General features: G+C 39.6%; 1 protein-coding gene across 5 annotated transcripts in view; it reads left to right on the forward strand.

Annotated features, from left to right (window-relative positions):
- Positions 1-16905, forward strand: part of CNTN3 (contactin 3) — a 393129-nt gene that overhangs the window by 274589 nt on the left and 101635 nt on the right. For all 5 annotated transcript variants that reach the window (XM_025271930.3, XM_044934326.2, XM_025271931.3 and 2 more), the window contains 3 exons: positions 593-729; positions 1849-1978; positions 4616-4766. In XM_025271930.3, coding sequence (XP_025127715.3) covers positions 593-729; positions 1849-1978; positions 4616-4766 — 418 coding nt within the window. The remainder of the gene's footprint in view (positions 1-592; positions 730-1848; positions 1979-4615; positions 4767-16905) is intronic.

Raw genomic sequence — 16905 nt, forward strand, 5'->3', positions numbered from 1 at the left:
AAAAAATCATTTGATTCAAATTGAACGAATTTACCCATCTTTGCCTGCTTTCATTTTAATTTGCACAGAGGTTCATAAGATGTTCACTGGTTTGTATTTAATTAAGAGTTATTTCTAACTTGAAGGAAATTTTTTTTTCTTCTGCTGTACAAGTTTCTCTTCTATTGATGCTGATTTTTAGTGCATAATTAAGACTGGTATCTGCTGTCATTCACATATTAAGTTGCCATCAGTTGTGAGCTCAGAATTCAAAAATGTACTTGGACAAGAAAATCTATATAGTTTGTGTACCTGCATTTTTCTGCTGATATCTGAAGAACGTAATACAGTGCCCAGAATTTTGAAAACAGAGAAGGCATAATGAATTTGACTTAGGAAAGGGCAGGTTGTAACATCCGTTCTCAAATCTAGAAATGTTTCACATACCCACTTAATAAATACCTAGTAAATTAAATACAATTTTAGCCACTTACATTACATTAGCTTACATTAATCTATGATTGCCCGTAGTCATATCCACTTATATTTATGTGGATAAAGTATTTGTTTTTTATTGTGGAGTGGTTAGAATTTTTTTTTTTTTTCATTGCAGCAAAGCCTCATTGGGTTCAACTCATAAAAGATGTAGAATTAGCAGTGGAGGACAGTCTTTACTGGGAATGCCGGGCTAGTGGTAAGCCCAAACCCTCCTACCGATGGTTGAAAAATGGAGAAGCCCTTGTGCTTGAGGTAAGGTCATGTGCCTGGTTAATACGCATTTTTCCCACTTTGTATAAATGCCTTTTCTGGTACCAACTGCCAGAGTAAACTGGTGAGTTTGCACACATTCATCTGAAGAGTTTTTATCACATTCATCTGAGAAGTGGTGCAAGGGAAAAAAGGATAAAATCAAGTACCCAGTCTTCCAAGGAGGAAATATTTTCAGTATTGAATTTCATTGGAGAAAGATTATATTATCAATTTAGTTCATGATATAAAGTCAACCTATGAACAAGGCAAGTGTTAGCTCTTGTATAATTTATAATCAGTTCCCTGTGTCCCTGATCCATGGATGCAACCAACCAGGGACTGTGAGGTCCTGTAGTATTTGCAGTTTTCAATGAAAAAGTATGCAAATAAGTGGACTCCCCATAGTTCAAACTTTGGTCCACTGCACTATTTTTTTTTTCATTTTGGAATTAGAGAAGGCTTTATTTTAATCATACGTAGAATGCGATTTCTATTTTTCCTGTTTGATAACATGGATGGCCTCTGGAAAATAAATGTATCAATTATATGTTTACCTTATTACATGAGTATTTTCTCAATCACTTCTCAAGCCATGTAATTTTTGCTCTTTTTAAAAATTGTTGTACTAAGTCACTTATGTTCCTTCAGATTTTTCCACATAACCATTCATAATACTACAAACCTTAAATAGATATATGTTTTCCAGCACCCTTTTTAATACACAGAATTTATTATGTCTTCAATTTGCATGATTTTAAAAACTGGTGAAAACCTTTCCAGTTCATGGGTTGGAAACCTGGTACATTTCTTAAAATCTGCAACTTTATCCATAGGGAAAAATGAAATAGTTGCAATATTTTCCATTTATGCTTTGTTATTTATTTGACTGATATACTTTTTGACTGCAGTATATTTATTAGTATTTTTAATGTCTAGCTGTTAAGTCACTCTCAGCATTTCAAATAAGGGAATCATTTAAATTTCAGGCCAGATTGCCTAATACTATGAGGGAATAAATTAAGGACACTTTTGCATGATTGAAATAATATTCAGTGGTTATCATTTTTCATCTAAAATGGTATATACATTTATATGCAAGGCATTTTTATTATTGTCTAGGAGAGAATACAGATAGAAAATGGTGCCCTTACAATATCAAACCTAAATGTGACCGATTCTGGCATGTTCCAGTGCATAGCAGAGAACAAACATGGTCTCGTCTATTCTAGTGCTGAGCTCAAGGTCATGGGTAAGACCAACTTTCTCATCTTAATTTATTTTTCTTAAATCCTCCATTTTTGCCAGAAGCAGAAATATTTACCTTTCATATTAGATTCCTACATCTAATAACATTTTCAGTATTGTAGCAGAATCATGCAGAGTTTTTAATCGAGGCGTACACTTTAATGATTTCTAAGGAAAAGCAACAATTATGGCCAGAATTAAATAAAGTTGGAAGTAGAGAAACAATAGGGAGAGAGTGTTGAGCTAAAACATCCTTATCCAGCACCAATAGTATGAACTAAGTAGTACCTTTTAGGAGAATAAGTGACTCTGGTGTTCTCAGTTGCTGGTCCATAAAAGTAAATATCAAAATTCCAATCAGTAGTTTATTGATCCAAAAGGAGTTGTTGTCCTTGTCTTTAATAACTCTGCTGGAAGCTTCAAGTTTTGGGCACACCAGAGCTTTAACTAACCAAGGCTCAACTACTTGAAATTATGAATTGTTTCTCTTGTACTTCAGGTATAAGAGAAGAGAGGAAATGTTATGTTTAGGCCCATTGTCCAGAAAAGACACTGTAAGGTGCAAATGACTTCAAGTCCAACCGAAATTGTCAGAGCATAACATATAGTATAGATAAGAAAGAAAGAGAGGAGGAAGAAAGGAAGGGTAAGAGGGAAGGAGGAGGGAAGAGATCAAGGCAGAGGGTGGGAAGAAGGAAAGAGAAGGGGAGTGGGGAAATGTATTGTTCATTGTAATTAAAATAGAGAATTTGGATTTCAGTTTGATTTGACTCAGGGTTCTAACATTGTCACCACTCTTAAGCCTCATATGATGATCCCCAGGACATTCAATTTTCATTATCAGAGTCAATCTAGTGAAAGAAGGATAGCTTTCTTAATTGCTTAAGTGCAAGTCACAGTCCTGATTGATCTAACTCAGTGCTTCCCTACTGGGGACAGTTTTGCACCCTGGAAATAGTGGGAAATGTCTGGAGACATTTTTGGCTGCTGCAGTGTAAGGGATGGAGCCTGCATATGCTCCTGGCATCTTGCAGACAGATGCCAGAGAGACTGCTTAATGTCCTTCAGTGCCCAAGATAGCCAAAATGTTATGTGTTTCATGGAAAAACACTGGTTTAAGGAAAACAGGTGTCTCTTGGTGCCTGGAAGTTAGAAACACTTCATCTGTACAGCAGATCATCACCTGAAAATCTGGCTGGTGTTATACATGACAGAGACATAGGGTATTACAACAGAAAGGAGGTGAAATATGCACATATCTGAAGTTGAAGCCTGCTGTACTCTTAATCAGTCTTATAAACCATAGTTTATTCATCTTAAACCAAATGAATCTCTGCCTAGTGTTGCATGGGGTTTTTTTATGGGAAAAAATATGACCCATGTTTGAAAAGAGATTATACTAATACATAAAGATATTTTTGGCTTGTTTTAGTAAAAATTATTCTCTTAGACTCGGAGAAGGCAATGGCAACCCACTCCAGTACTCTTGCCTGGAAAATCCCAGGGACAGAGGAGCCTGGTAGGCTGCAGTCCATGAGGTCGCTAAGAGTCGGACACGATTGGGCAACTTCACTTTCACTTTTCACTTTCATGCATTGGAGAAGAAAATGGCATCCCACTCCAGTGTTCTTGCCTGAAGAATCCCAGGGACGGGGGAGCCTGGTGGGCTGCCATCGATGGGGTTGCACAGAGTCGGACACAACTGAAGCGACTTAGCAGCAGCAGCAGCATTCTCTTAGAATTTTAATTTTTAAGGCCAGCAACCTCCAAGATAGCATGTCTTCTTTATCTGCAATCACATATATGTATCATATAATTCATTGTATGATATCCAGTTATTAAAAAATAAATTATATTCACTGGGATATGCCATAGGAAAGTAGATATTTACAGAAATGCACTGAGTTCTTAACTTTTTTCCACATTTGCAGTAAAAGGAAGATGATTTTCTGATTAACATATACTTTCCTTCAAATGATAGATTGTCTCTTGAATGTTCAGGTATTGTTTCCAGATCAGCATTCCATGCGTTATTAGCAAACGTGTTTTTTGCATATTATTTAATGGGATGTTGTAACATACTGTGATGATGCATGTTATACTTCTCCAACTTTGAAGTTAAAGCTAACCACATGAACATTTTATAGTAGATCTTAATAATGTTTATAATAGATCTTGATAATGATTATCCAAGAGAATAAGTGTTCAGCACTCAGCCTTTATTCAGTAAACATTGCTGAGTACCTACTGACTGTCAGGCACTGTGCTACACACTGTGTCTTGGAAGTCACGAGAGAGACTGACCCTGTTATCTTTATGGAACTTTCAAGAACATTCTATGATAAATATTTTTAGTGTTATTAAATTTGTAACTGAGCTATTTTAAAAGTTCATGGCAAACTTAAAATTTTCATATAAAGTAACTGTCTCAAGAATTAGGACTTGCCATAAAACACAATAGTAGGAATTAGCTTTTGAGCATCAAAAACGTCTTGTAAGTGGTCCCCAGTCAGTCAGAGAAATCAAGAAGTAATAGCTCACCTGTCAAGAACCTTTAAAAAAATCATTATAAAGTCAACCTTTGGAATTTCTAGGAATTTAAAGAAATAAAATCAAATTCATATTCTTTCCTCTATTTCAGCTTCTGCTCCAGATTTTTCAAAGACGCCAATGAAGAAGTTGATTCAGGTGCAGGTGGGCAGTGAGGTCAACTTGGATTGTAAACCCAGAGCTTCCCCCAGGGCACGCTCCTCCTGGAAGAAAGGAGAGGTGATCGTTCAGGAAAATGAGAGGTATTCTGTTGCCCATAGAGGTGGTGATTTACCTGCTTCTTGCTTTCCACAGTAATGCTGAAGTAGGCTTTCAATATGAAATGAAAACCAGTAGCATTTCAGTAAATTGTGAGGTGTTCAGGAACCACAATAGCAGTATTTTGATCGTAATACTCTTGAGATGATGCTAATCAGGTTTTGAAATCTAAGAACAGATTTACCTCACCTCTTCCAACATAAGAGTATTTTAGAAATGAGTTTCTTCCGCATTTGACTGGTAAGACTCAAAACTGGAATGACAAAGGAATGCCGGCCCTGGACCCAGGCTCTCTCTCAGGTGGCCCAACGTCTCAGGGCAAAGAAAATAGAAGATGGCAGCCTATGCCAGATGAATCTCAATCTTGTTGCCCTCTATTGAAGTAATTGTATGGGTATTAGTTTAAGCAAAGGCTCTCTTGATTTCCTGACTGCTATGATAACATTTAAAATGAAGAAGCGGAATAGGGCTTAGTTTGCAGCACAGATTTTGGAGCAAGACTGTCGGATTCCAATCTGTATTCTTTTACCAGATCAAGGAAGTGACTTACTCTTTGTGTGTTTTGAGTCCTCATTTGTTAATTAATAGGATTAGCAAATACATCACATTAAGAGGGTTGGTATGTGGATAAAACCCATAAATATCTATACAGCACTTAGGTCAGAACCTGGCAGAGAGTAAACATAAGTATTGGGTATTGTTCTAATTGATTGAGTACTTACTACCTCTTGGAACCTTGTGCTGAAAGCTTCTGATAAGTGGACTGATGGCCGCAAACATGTCCATGTCCTTCCTTTGGAGAATTTGATTGTATTGTGTCACATGACAAAAGATAATGAACGTTAAAGGTGAAATTAAGGTTGCCAACAACTTGATCTTAAAATGGGGAGATTATCTTGGATCCTCTAGATGGGCACTTGAAAGGGGAAGAAGATAGCAGAAGTGTTTGAAAGAAATGTATGATAATGAAGGAAGGTGCAAGAGAGATTTCCAGCAGGAGGGAGACCCTAATTGGAACTGCTGACTTTGAAGATGGTGGGGGGGGCAAGGAACAAAGGAATTCCAGATTCCTCTATCGAATGGGAAAATCCTCAGTTGACAGTCAGCAAGGAGATAGGGATGTCGGTCCCACAACTTCAATGAAGAGAATTCTTCCAACAATGTGAAGGAGCAGAAAATGATTTCAGAACCTTCCAGAGTAACACAGGGCTTCCCAAGTGGCTCAGTGGTAAAGAATCCACCTCCCAAGGCAGAAGACATTCATTTGATACCTTGGGGATGGCAGGGGCTGGGAGTAGAGATCCCCTGGAGGAGGAAAGGGCAACCTACTTCAGTATTCTTGCCTTCGGAAATCCCAGGAACAGCGGAGCCTGGCAGGCTGCAGTCCGTGGGGTCGCAAGAGTCTGACATGACTTATCGATTGAACAACAATGATGACAACAAAAACTAGCACAACACTAACAACACCTTGATTTTAGCCCGTTGTGACCCATCCTGGACCTCTGACCTCCAGAACTGTAATATAATACATTTGTGTTGCTCTAGGCCACCAAGTGTATAGTAACTTGTAATTGGAGAAAAAGGAAACTGATACAGAGTGCCACACATCTTATTTCCTTTAAATATTTCTGTAGCTCTGTGCTGTTTATATCATATTATTATCCCCATTTCACTAATGAAAAAACTAAAGCTTAGAGAAATTATGTAATTTGCCTAAAGTCACATAGCCAGAGTGAATTCCATAGCTAGGGCATAACCATGAAGCGTTTTCAGGGCAACATTTTGTATAGAGAACACAGAATCTGAGAGGTGGTCTCAGCCTTTGAAGTCAGGGGGTCCAAATTATTCTTTTTGGAGATGGAGGGAAACAAGAAAACAAGTTCTTAGACCAAGAAATGTAAATTTACTTTTCCAAAACTGCTAAGGCTTAACTGCAGACAGACAGCCAGGTTGAACTGCATTTAGATTGTTGTCCCAAAGTTATTTTTGTGAGTTGGTTAGGATAACACAATCTGCTATTCCTATGATACTTTGTGGGGGATTATACGATACTTTATGCCTCAGGCAGCCACAGCAGGATGATGAGGCAAAATTGTGAACTGAGCGGTTACGAAACACAATCTAAGTGCTAGGCAGTACAGAATAGATTTCTGGAACAGAAAAGTAATTAGTGATTTCGAATTTAGTTGTCCAAGCCAGTTTAAACAGGTCAAGATACAAACTATTTAATTTTTACAACGCTGCAAGTTAAACCTTTCTGTATAAATGGTGACAGTTTTGTTGTTGAAAACATTTTAAAGACTTTTAATTGTACACATAAATTAAATAGTAATTATGTTCCAAGGACTTAAATGCTTTGCACAATAATAAACACACTTGTCCTCATAGTAGTGCCTATAGTAGGCAGAGGTTTTAATCTTAACTTTAAAAGAGGACAAAAGATTAGCAGGTTTAGCTGAAGGCACACAGGAGAGATTTACTCCCACTTTAGAGAATGGTGGGCTTCCCTTGTAGCTGAACTGGCAAAGAATCCAACTACAATGCAGGAGACCTGGGTTTGATCCCTGGGTTGGGAAGATCACCCGGAAAAGGGAGTGGGTGCCCACTGCAGTATTCTGGCCTGGAGAATTCCATGAACTGTATAGTCCATGGGGTCCTAGGAGTTGGAGATGACCGAGCAACTTTCACTTTACATAATGATGGGATGATGCACTAAAAAACTTTAAGGTCTAGAATCTCACCTGGTATTTCTCACTTGGCCACTTGCTACATTAGTATCATTAGGTCACTTCTCTAACACCTATAAACATTAATGCTGCTAAGTCGCTTCAGTCGTGTCTGACTCTGTGCAACCCCATGGACTGCAGCCTATGAGGCTTCTCCGTCCATGGGATTCTCCAGGCAAGAACAGCAGAGTGGGTTGCCATTTCCTTCTCCAATGCATGAAAGTGGAAAGTGAAAGTGAAGTCACTCAGTCGTATCTGACTCTTAGCGACCCCATGGACTGCAGCCTACCAGGCTCCTCCATCCATGGGATTTTCCGGGCAACAGTACTGGAGTGGGGTGCCATTGCCTTCTCCCATAAGCATTAATATCCTCATCCATAAGAGAGAGATAATAATTCCTACCTCCAGTTCAGTTACTCAGTCATGTCCGTCTCTTCATGACTGAAGTATTCGAGGCTTCCCTGTCCATCAACAACTCCCAGAGGTTGCTCAAACTCATGTCCATCGTGTTGATGATGCCATCCAATATCTTATCCTCTGTCATCCCCTCCTGTTCCTGTCTTCAATCTTTCCCAGCATCAGGGTATTTTCCAATCAGTCAGTTCTTCCCATCAGGTGGCCAAAATATTGGAGTTTAAGCTTCAGCATCAGTCCTTCCAATGAATATTCAGAGTTGATTTCCTTTAGGATTGACTGGTTTGATCTTGCAGTCCAAGGGACTCTCCAACACCACAGTTCAGAAGCATCCATTCTTCAGTGCTCAGCTTTCTTTATAGTCCAGCTCTCACATACATACATGACTACTGGCAAAAACATAGCTTTGACTAGATGGATCTTTGTCAGCAAAGTAAGGTCTCTGGTTTTTAATATGCATTCAAGGTTGGTCATAGCTTTACTTCTAAGGAGCAAGTGTCTTTTAATTTCATGGCAGCAGTTACCATCTGCAGTAATTTGGGAGCCCAGTGTTTCCATTGTTTCCCATCTATTTGCCATGAAGTGATGGGACCAGATGCCATGATCTTAGTTTTCTGAATGTTGAGTTTTAAGCCAGCTTTTTCACTCTCTTCTTTCATTGTCATCAAGAGGCACTTTAGTTCTTCTCTGCTTTCTGCCATAAGGGTGGTGTCATCTGCATATCTGAAGTTATTGATATTTCTCCCAACAATCTTGATTCCAGCTTGTGCTTCATCCAGCCTGGATCTCACATGATGTACTCTGCATATAAGTTAAATAAGCAGGGTGACAATATACAGCCTTGATGTACTCCTTTCACAATATGGAAGCAGTCTATTGTTCCATCTCTGGTTCTAATTGTTGTTTCTTGACCTACATACAAATTTCCCAGGAGGAAGGTAAGGTGATCTGGTATTCCCATCTCTTGAAAAATTTTCTACAGTTTGTTGTGATCCACACAGTCAAAGACTTTGGCATAGTTAATAAAGCAGAAATAGGATGTTTTTCTGGAACTTTCTTGCTTTTTCGAAGCTCCAATGGATGTTGGCAATTTGATCTCTGGTTCTTCTGCCTTTTCTAAATCCAGCTTGAACATCTGGAAGTTCTCAGTTCATGAACTGTTGAAGCCTGGCTTGGAGAATTTTGAGTATTACTTTGCTAGTGTGTGAGATGAGTGCAATTGTGAGGTAGTTTGAGCATTCTTTGGCATTGCCTTTCTTTGGGATTGGAATGAAAACTGACCTTTTCCAGTCCTATGGCCATGGTTGAGTTTTCCAAATTTGCTGGCATATTGAGTGTAGCACTTTCACAGCACCATCTTTTAGGATTTGAAATAGCTCAACTGGAATTCCATCACCTCCACTAGCTTTGTTTGTAGTGATGATTACCTAAGGCCCACTTGACTTCCCATTCTAAGATTTCTGGCTCTAGATGAGTGATCACATCATCATGGTTATCTGGGTCATGAAGAACTTTTTTGTATAGTTCTTCTGTGTATTCTTGCCATCTCTTTTTAATATCTTCTGCTTCTGGTAGGTCCAACAATTTCTGTCCTTAACTGTCCCCATCTTTGCATGAAATGTCCCCTTGGTATCTCTAATTTTCTTGAAGAGATCTATAGTCTTTCCCATTCTAATGCTTTTCTCTATTTCTTTGCACTGATCACTGAGGAAAGCTTTCTTATCTCTCCTTGTTATTCTTTGAAACTCACATTCAGATGGGTATATCTTCCCTTTTCTCCTTTCCCTTAGCTTCTGTTCTTTTCTCAGCTATTTGTAAGGCCTCCTCAGGCAACCATTTTGCCTTTTTGCATTTATTTTTCTTGAGGATGGTCTTGATCACTGCCTCCTGTACAATGTCACGAACCTCCATCCATAGTTCTTCAGGCACTCTATCAGATCTAATCCCTTGAATATATTTGTCACTTCCACTGTATAATGATTAGGGATTTGATTTAGGTCATACCTGAATGGTCTAGTGGTTTTCCCTACTTTCTTCAATTTAAGTCTGAATTTGGCAATAAGGACTTCATGATCTGAGCCACAGTCAGCTCCTGGTCTTGTTTTTGCTGATTATGTGGAGCCTCTCCATCTTTGGTTGCAAAGAATATGATCAGTCTGATTTCAGTATTGACCATCTGGTGATGTCCATGTGTAGACTCTTCTCCTGTGTTGTTGAAAGAGGGTTGCTATGACCAGAGCATTCTCTTGGCAAAACTCTGTTATCCTTGGTCCTGATTCATTCTGTAGTCTAAGGCCAAATTTGCCTGTTACTCCAGGAACCTCTTGACTTCCTACTTTTGCATTCCAGTCCCCTATGATGAAAAGGACTTCTTTTTTGAGTGTTAGTTCTAGAAGATCTTGTAGGTGTTCATAGAACATTTCAACTTCAACTTCTTGGACATTAGTGGTTGGGGCATAGACTTGGATTACTGTGATATTGAATAGTTTGCCTTGGAAACAAGCAGAGATCATTCTGTCGTTTTTGAGATTGTACCCAAGTAGTGCATTTTGGACTCTTTTGTTGACTATGAAAGATACTCCATTTTTTCTAAGAGATTCTTGCCCACAGTAGTAGATAAAATGGTCATTCAATTAAATTCGCCCATCCCAATCAATTTTAGTGCACTGATTCCTAAAATGTTGATGTTCACTCTTGCCATCTCCTGTTTGACCACTTACTGTTTGCCTTGATTCATGGACCTAACATTCCAGGTTCCTATGCGGTATCGTTCTTTATAGCACTGGAATTTATCTCCATCACCAGTCACATCCACAACTGGGTGTTGTTTTCACTTTGGCTCTGTCTCTTCTTCTTTCTGGAGTTATTTCTCCACTCTTCAGTAGCATATTGGGCACCTACCCAGCTGGGAAGTCCATCTTTCAGTGTCATATTTTTTTGCCTTTTCATACTGGGAACAAGATGACGTAATAGAAGGACATACATTCATCTTCTCCTATGAGAACTCCAAAATTGCAACTCGCTGCTGAACAACCATCAACAGGAGAATGTTGGATACCATAAAAAAAAAAAAAAAAAAAAAGTACCGTATGTCCAAGGGCAAAGGAGAAGCCCCACAAGATGATAGGAGGGGCACAATCACGTTTAGAATCAAACCCTATACCCGCCAGATACGCTTGGAGGGCTCAAACAAAACCTTGTGCCCCAGGACCCAAAGTCCCTACAGAGACTGAGCCAGACCTGCCTTTGAGTGTGTCACTATCTCCTGTGGAGGCATGATTCAACAGTGGCCTGTCCCAGGGTCAGGGGCTCTGGGTGCTGCAGATCTGGGTCACACAGCATGTGGCATAGGCCTTCTTATAGGAGGTCACCATTAACCCCACCATAGAGCTACTGAGCAGATGACCCACAAACTGCAGAATAATTATACCAAATAAAATCTCACACTGTTAAGAAAGTTCTAGGACCCACAACAGATTTCCCATCCTGGGGATCTCAAAAAGGGACTAAGAATTCCCCCAGGGAATTTGACTTTGGAGGCCAGGGGGATTTGATTACAGAACTTACACAGGACTCGGGAGACAGACTTGGAGGGCACAAACGAAATCTTGTGTGCACCAGGACCCAGAAAAAAGGAGCAGTGACCCCACTAGAGACTGACCCAGACTTGCCTGTGAGTGTCCAGGTGTCTCCAGTGGAGGCATGGGTTGACTGTGGCTTGCTGCAGGGTCAGGGGCGCTGAACGTAACAGTGGATGCACAAGACCTTTTGAAGGAGGTGGCCATTATCTTCATTACTCCTTCCATAGTTTGGTCTCACATCAGACAAAAGGGTGGGAATATAGCTCTGCACATCAATAGAAAATTGGATTAAAGATTTACTGAATATGGCCCCACCTATCAGAACAAGACCCAGTTCCCCCACAGTCAGTCTCTCCCATCAGGAAGCTTCCATAAAGCCTCTTATCCTTATCTTTCAGAGGGCAGACAGAATGAAAACCACAATCCCAGAAAACTAATCAAACTAGAACCACAGCCCTGTCTAACTCAATGAAACTACGAGCCATGTCATGTAGGGCCACCCAAGATTGACAGGTCATGGTGGAGAGTTCTGACAAAATGTGGTCCACTGGAGAAGGGAATGGGAAACCAGTATTCTTGTCTTGAGAACCCCATGAACAGTATGAAAAGGCAAAAAGATATGACAATGAAAGATAAACTCCTACCTTATACAGTTGCTGTTAAGTAAGCATTTACCATGGTACCCACTGTCTGTAGATACACTGATCAATAAGAATGAGGTAGTGGTGGTTGCTGTTAGCATTGTTCAGTTTCTAAGTCATGTCTGACTCTTTGCAACCCCATGAGCTGCAGCACACCAGGCTTCCCTGTCCTTGACTGTCTCTCTGAGTTTGCTCAAACTCACATCCATTGAATCAGTGATGCCATCCAACCATCTCATCCTCTGTCACCCCCTGCCCCTGCCCTCATAGTTTCCCAGCATCGGGGTCTTTTCCAAACAGACGGTTCTTCTCATCAAGTAGCCAAAGGGTATTATTGGAGCTTCAGCTTCAACATCAGTCCTTCCAATGAATATTCAGGGTTGATTTCCTTTAGGATTGACTGGTTTGATCTCTTCACTGTCTAAGGGACTCTCAAAAGTCTTCTCCAGCAGCAGAGTTAAGAAAACCTCAATTCTTGAGTGCCAGCCTCCTTTATGGTCCAGCTCTGACATCTGTACATGACTACTGGAAAAACTATAGCTTTTACTATACAACATTATAAATAAAACATTGGATGAAGCAGTGGCTGAAAGACGTAGAAGTTTTTTGTTGGTAGGTTGGGCTACTCATTGATTGGTTGGTCTCTTGAAAGGTTGGCAGTTAAGGCTACCCAAAGTCCACACACATCAAAGATACATACCTTTTTTATCTTGCTGCTTCCAGCTTCCCATCATGAACCAGGCTGGCTGCTGGACGGCTTCAGCCTCTCAAAGACATTCTTCCCAGTGTCATCCCCATGTCATCCCCTGATGACAGGAGAGAGGAAGGTAGAAATCAAAGTCTACTTACTTCCTTTTAAGAAACTTCCCAGAAGTTCCATCCAACAATTTTCCTTATGGAAAATTAGTTCCCTGACCCAGTTTGTCAGAAGTTAGTTCCCTAGCCAAATGTAGCTACCATAGAGATTTGGAAATACAGATTTGTTTCTTGGATGGGAATATGCCCAATGAGAAATTGAGATTATGATTTAAGAGGAAAGGGGGGAAGGTGGTGGTCACTCCAACCCTGTCTCATGTTTATTAATGTTGTTTCTCTGACCTCTGTATCAAACGTGGCTTTCCTGCATTGCAGGTGGATTCTTCACCATCTGAGCCAGCAGGGAAGCCCCTTTAAGCCTTCTGACCTTCTACTTTGTATGATGTATTTCTTTTTTTTGTTGTTTTATTAAGTGCCTTTATGTTTAACTGGAGAATAATTGCTCTACAATATTGTGCTGCTTTCTGCCATACATCAACAAGAATCAGCCATAGGTATGCATATGTCTTCTCCCTCCTGAACCTCCCATTTGAAGTATTTCTAACATCTCCTCAGTGAATAAGGAAACTTTCAGGTATAAAAATGAGGCTAAAAAGAGGAAACATGTTTAAGGCAAGGGTCATAGTGCTGCAGTTTTTCACAGGTATCTTGGTTTGAGATTTTACAACAAAACACCATAAACTGGACGGCTTAAACACTGGAGATTTCTTTCTCATGGTTCTGTAGGATGGGAGCCCAGAATCAGGGTGCCAGCATGGTTGACTTCTGGTAAGGACATCTGCCTTCTCATTATATCCTTGACAAGGCAGAAAGAGCCAGAGAGCTCTCTGAGGTCTTGTCTATAAGGGCACTAATCCTATTCATCAAGGTTCTACCCTCATGACCAAATCCCCTCCTAGAGGCCCTGCCTCTGAACACCATCACATTGGAGACTAGGATTTAACATAAAAATTTTGGGGAAACACTAATACTCAGTGTATGGCACCAGGGCTGGTGGTTTGGATTTTGCTTTTATCTCTTTGGACAGCAACAGCACTGATAAGCCAGGGCCTTGATGCTTAGGGGAAAGGCTGCTCGAAGCAATTATGGAACAAGTTGCAGAGTTGAATCTTCTCCAAGTTCATGTGAAATTGGAGTGGGTCTCAGCCATCACTTGGCAACAGAAACCCCATATCTGTCCCTCTTGGTCTGCAGCCTTAAGCCAAATTGGGGAAGCACTTTAAATGATAGATTTATTGTGGTTGTTCAATCATGGGCTGTTCCAGCATAATACATGCAGATTCAGATCTCATCTTGGGGACAAATTAATTCACTGGTGAATTTAAAAATATAAGATAAGGCAAAAATATTTTTGGTAACATATTTATGGCAAGATTCTGAATCCATTTCTTACTTAGTTACTTTGGTTGTACTTTGTTTTTTTTGTTTTGTTTGGTGTTTTTAGGTAAATCAAGATGGGTTTGTCAGTGAATAAGAAACTTGGGATAAATAGGAAAGTTTTCCCTAGCCTAGCTTAGGGGTTGTTGACAGTTGTTCTTTCATTAAACCTGTATATACATTCTCAGGTGATGCTAGCGGTAAAGAACCTGCCTGCCAATACAGGAGACATAAGAGACACAGCTTCAATTCCTGGGTCGGAAAGATTCCCCTGGAGAAGGGAAAGGCTACCCACTCCAGTTTTCTTGCCTGGAGAATCCAATAGGAAGAGGAGCCTGGTGGGCTACAATCTGTGGGGTTGCAAAGAGCCAGACATGACTGAAGTGACCACATACACACACACATGCATAAACGCATGTCTATATTTATATCTAGTATGCTATAGAGACATAAATGTAGATATCTGTGTATTTATATAGATATATAGTATCATTCAAACCCTAACCAGAAAAACAAATTCAAGGATTAAATGTGTCTTTTAAAAGTTGCATAAACTGATAGATATACCCAGTATAAACCACACAATATGTTTGAATAATTATAGTTTACGTGGTGTGAAGGTTTTGTATTAGCACAGTAACAGCTTTGTAGTTTTGCATCAGCCATAGTATTGTGGATCTAAGTGAGTGAGATACCTGAATTACAGAAAAGTTTTAAAGAAACCAGTGTTAGTGCTTAGAAGTAGAGAGAACCTTTCAAGCTAAGGTAATAAAGAGATTATTTCGTAACAGAGGTCTTAGTGAAGCTGGTCTGAATAGATAATAAGGGCTTATAATGGAAATAGTGGTTCCTGAGCTCTTAAAATTAAGTGCTCATTCATTCACTTGAAATATTTTGAATACCTACTATGTGCTAGGTACTAAGTTTAAATTTCATTAGAGAAGTCCATCTCATTATTTGTAGCTTTACAGGGTATGAAGACAGATATCAGAGGACAGTTATAATAAAACTCAAATGGCAAAGTACAGAATGTTCAGTGATTAGCTGAACAGGCCCCATCTTCTAATTAGAGAGTAGAGCAGGCTTTCTGGCAGATGTAATATGTATAGCAAGACTTGAACGATGACTGGGATCCACTGGAGAAGAGTGTTCTGGGCAGGAGGAACAGCATGTGCGAAAGCACAAAGGCTGTAACAGCATAGGCATTTGATGTTCAGTGAATCTGTTCAAGTGTAAAGTGATTTAGGAGAGAAGGCTTGGAGAGAGGCCGTGGAGGTGAGCAAGGACTTTATTGTGAGTGGCACAGGAAACCAAATGAAATAAACAGTTCCAACTTTATTTCTGATGAAAGCAACAAAATAAAATGGCAATAAAATATCACGTTTATTTATTTTTAAAATTTTTATTGAAATATAGTTGATCTACCATATAGTGTTAATATCTGTTGCACAGCAAGGTGATTCAGTTTGCATATATACACATTCTGTTCATGTTCTTTTCCATATGGTTTATCATAAGATATTGAATTTAATTCCCTGTGCTATATAGTAGAACCTTGTTGTTTACCCATTCTATTTTTAATAGTTTGTGTCTGCTAATCCCAAACTCCCACTCCATCCCTCTGCCACTCTCCTCTACCTTGGCAAGCACAGGTTTGACTCTATGAGTCAGTTTATATTTTGTAGATAAGTTCATTTGTGTCATATTTTAAAGTCCACATATGTATGTTATGGTATGTATCTTTCTCTGTCGGACTTACTTTGCTTCATAAGATGATCTCTAGGTCCGTCCATGCTGCTGCCAATGGCATTATTTCATTCTTTTTGAATGGCTGAGTAGTGTTGCATTGTGTGTGTTTGTGTGTGTGTATGTATGTATACGTGTGTGTGTGTGTGTGTGTGTGTGTGTGTGTGTTAGGAATTCTTCTATTGATGGACATTTACATAGTTTCCATGTCTTGGCTATTGTAAATAATGCTGCAGTGAACATTGGGGTACATATATCTTTGAGAATTACAGTTATCTTTGGATATATGAGGGCTTTCCAGATGGCACTTGTGGTAAAGAACCTATGTGCCAATGTAGAAGATGTAAGAGACTTAGATTTGATCCCTGGGTTGGGAAGATCCCCTGGAGGAGGGCATGGCAACCCACTGCAGTGTTCTTGCCTGGGGAATCCCATGGACAGAGGAGCTGGAGGGCTACAGTCCATACTGTCAGAAAGAGTTAGACACAACTGAAGTGCTTAACACACACGCACCCATTAACTGGATTTATGCCCAGGAGAAAGAGAAAATTTATGTTCTTAAGAAATCACAGAAAGCATGAATTGAAATCATTGCAACCTAAGGCAACAATCCCAGTTAGCAACAATTCAGCAGTCTGAGCAAGAGAGAATTAGAGCCCAAAGTAAAGAAATAGCAAAGAGAATAGAGAGGGTTGTGAAACAGTTAAATTAACAGGACACAGGATTTGATTCAATTAAAGATGAGGAGGGAAGATGCTAGTAAAAGTCAAATCCTAAATTTCCATTTCAGATATCAGGATTGTGTTAGACCTAGTTAGTAAG

The sequence above is a fragment of the Bubalus bubalis genome, chromosome 21 (assembly GCF_019923935.1).
Source record: "Bubalus bubalis isolate 160015118507 breed Murrah chromosome 21, NDDB_SH_1, whole genome shotgun sequence".
NCBI classification, from domain to species: Eukaryota; Metazoa; Chordata; class Mammalia; order Artiodactyla; family Bovidae; genus Bubalus; species Bubalus bubalis.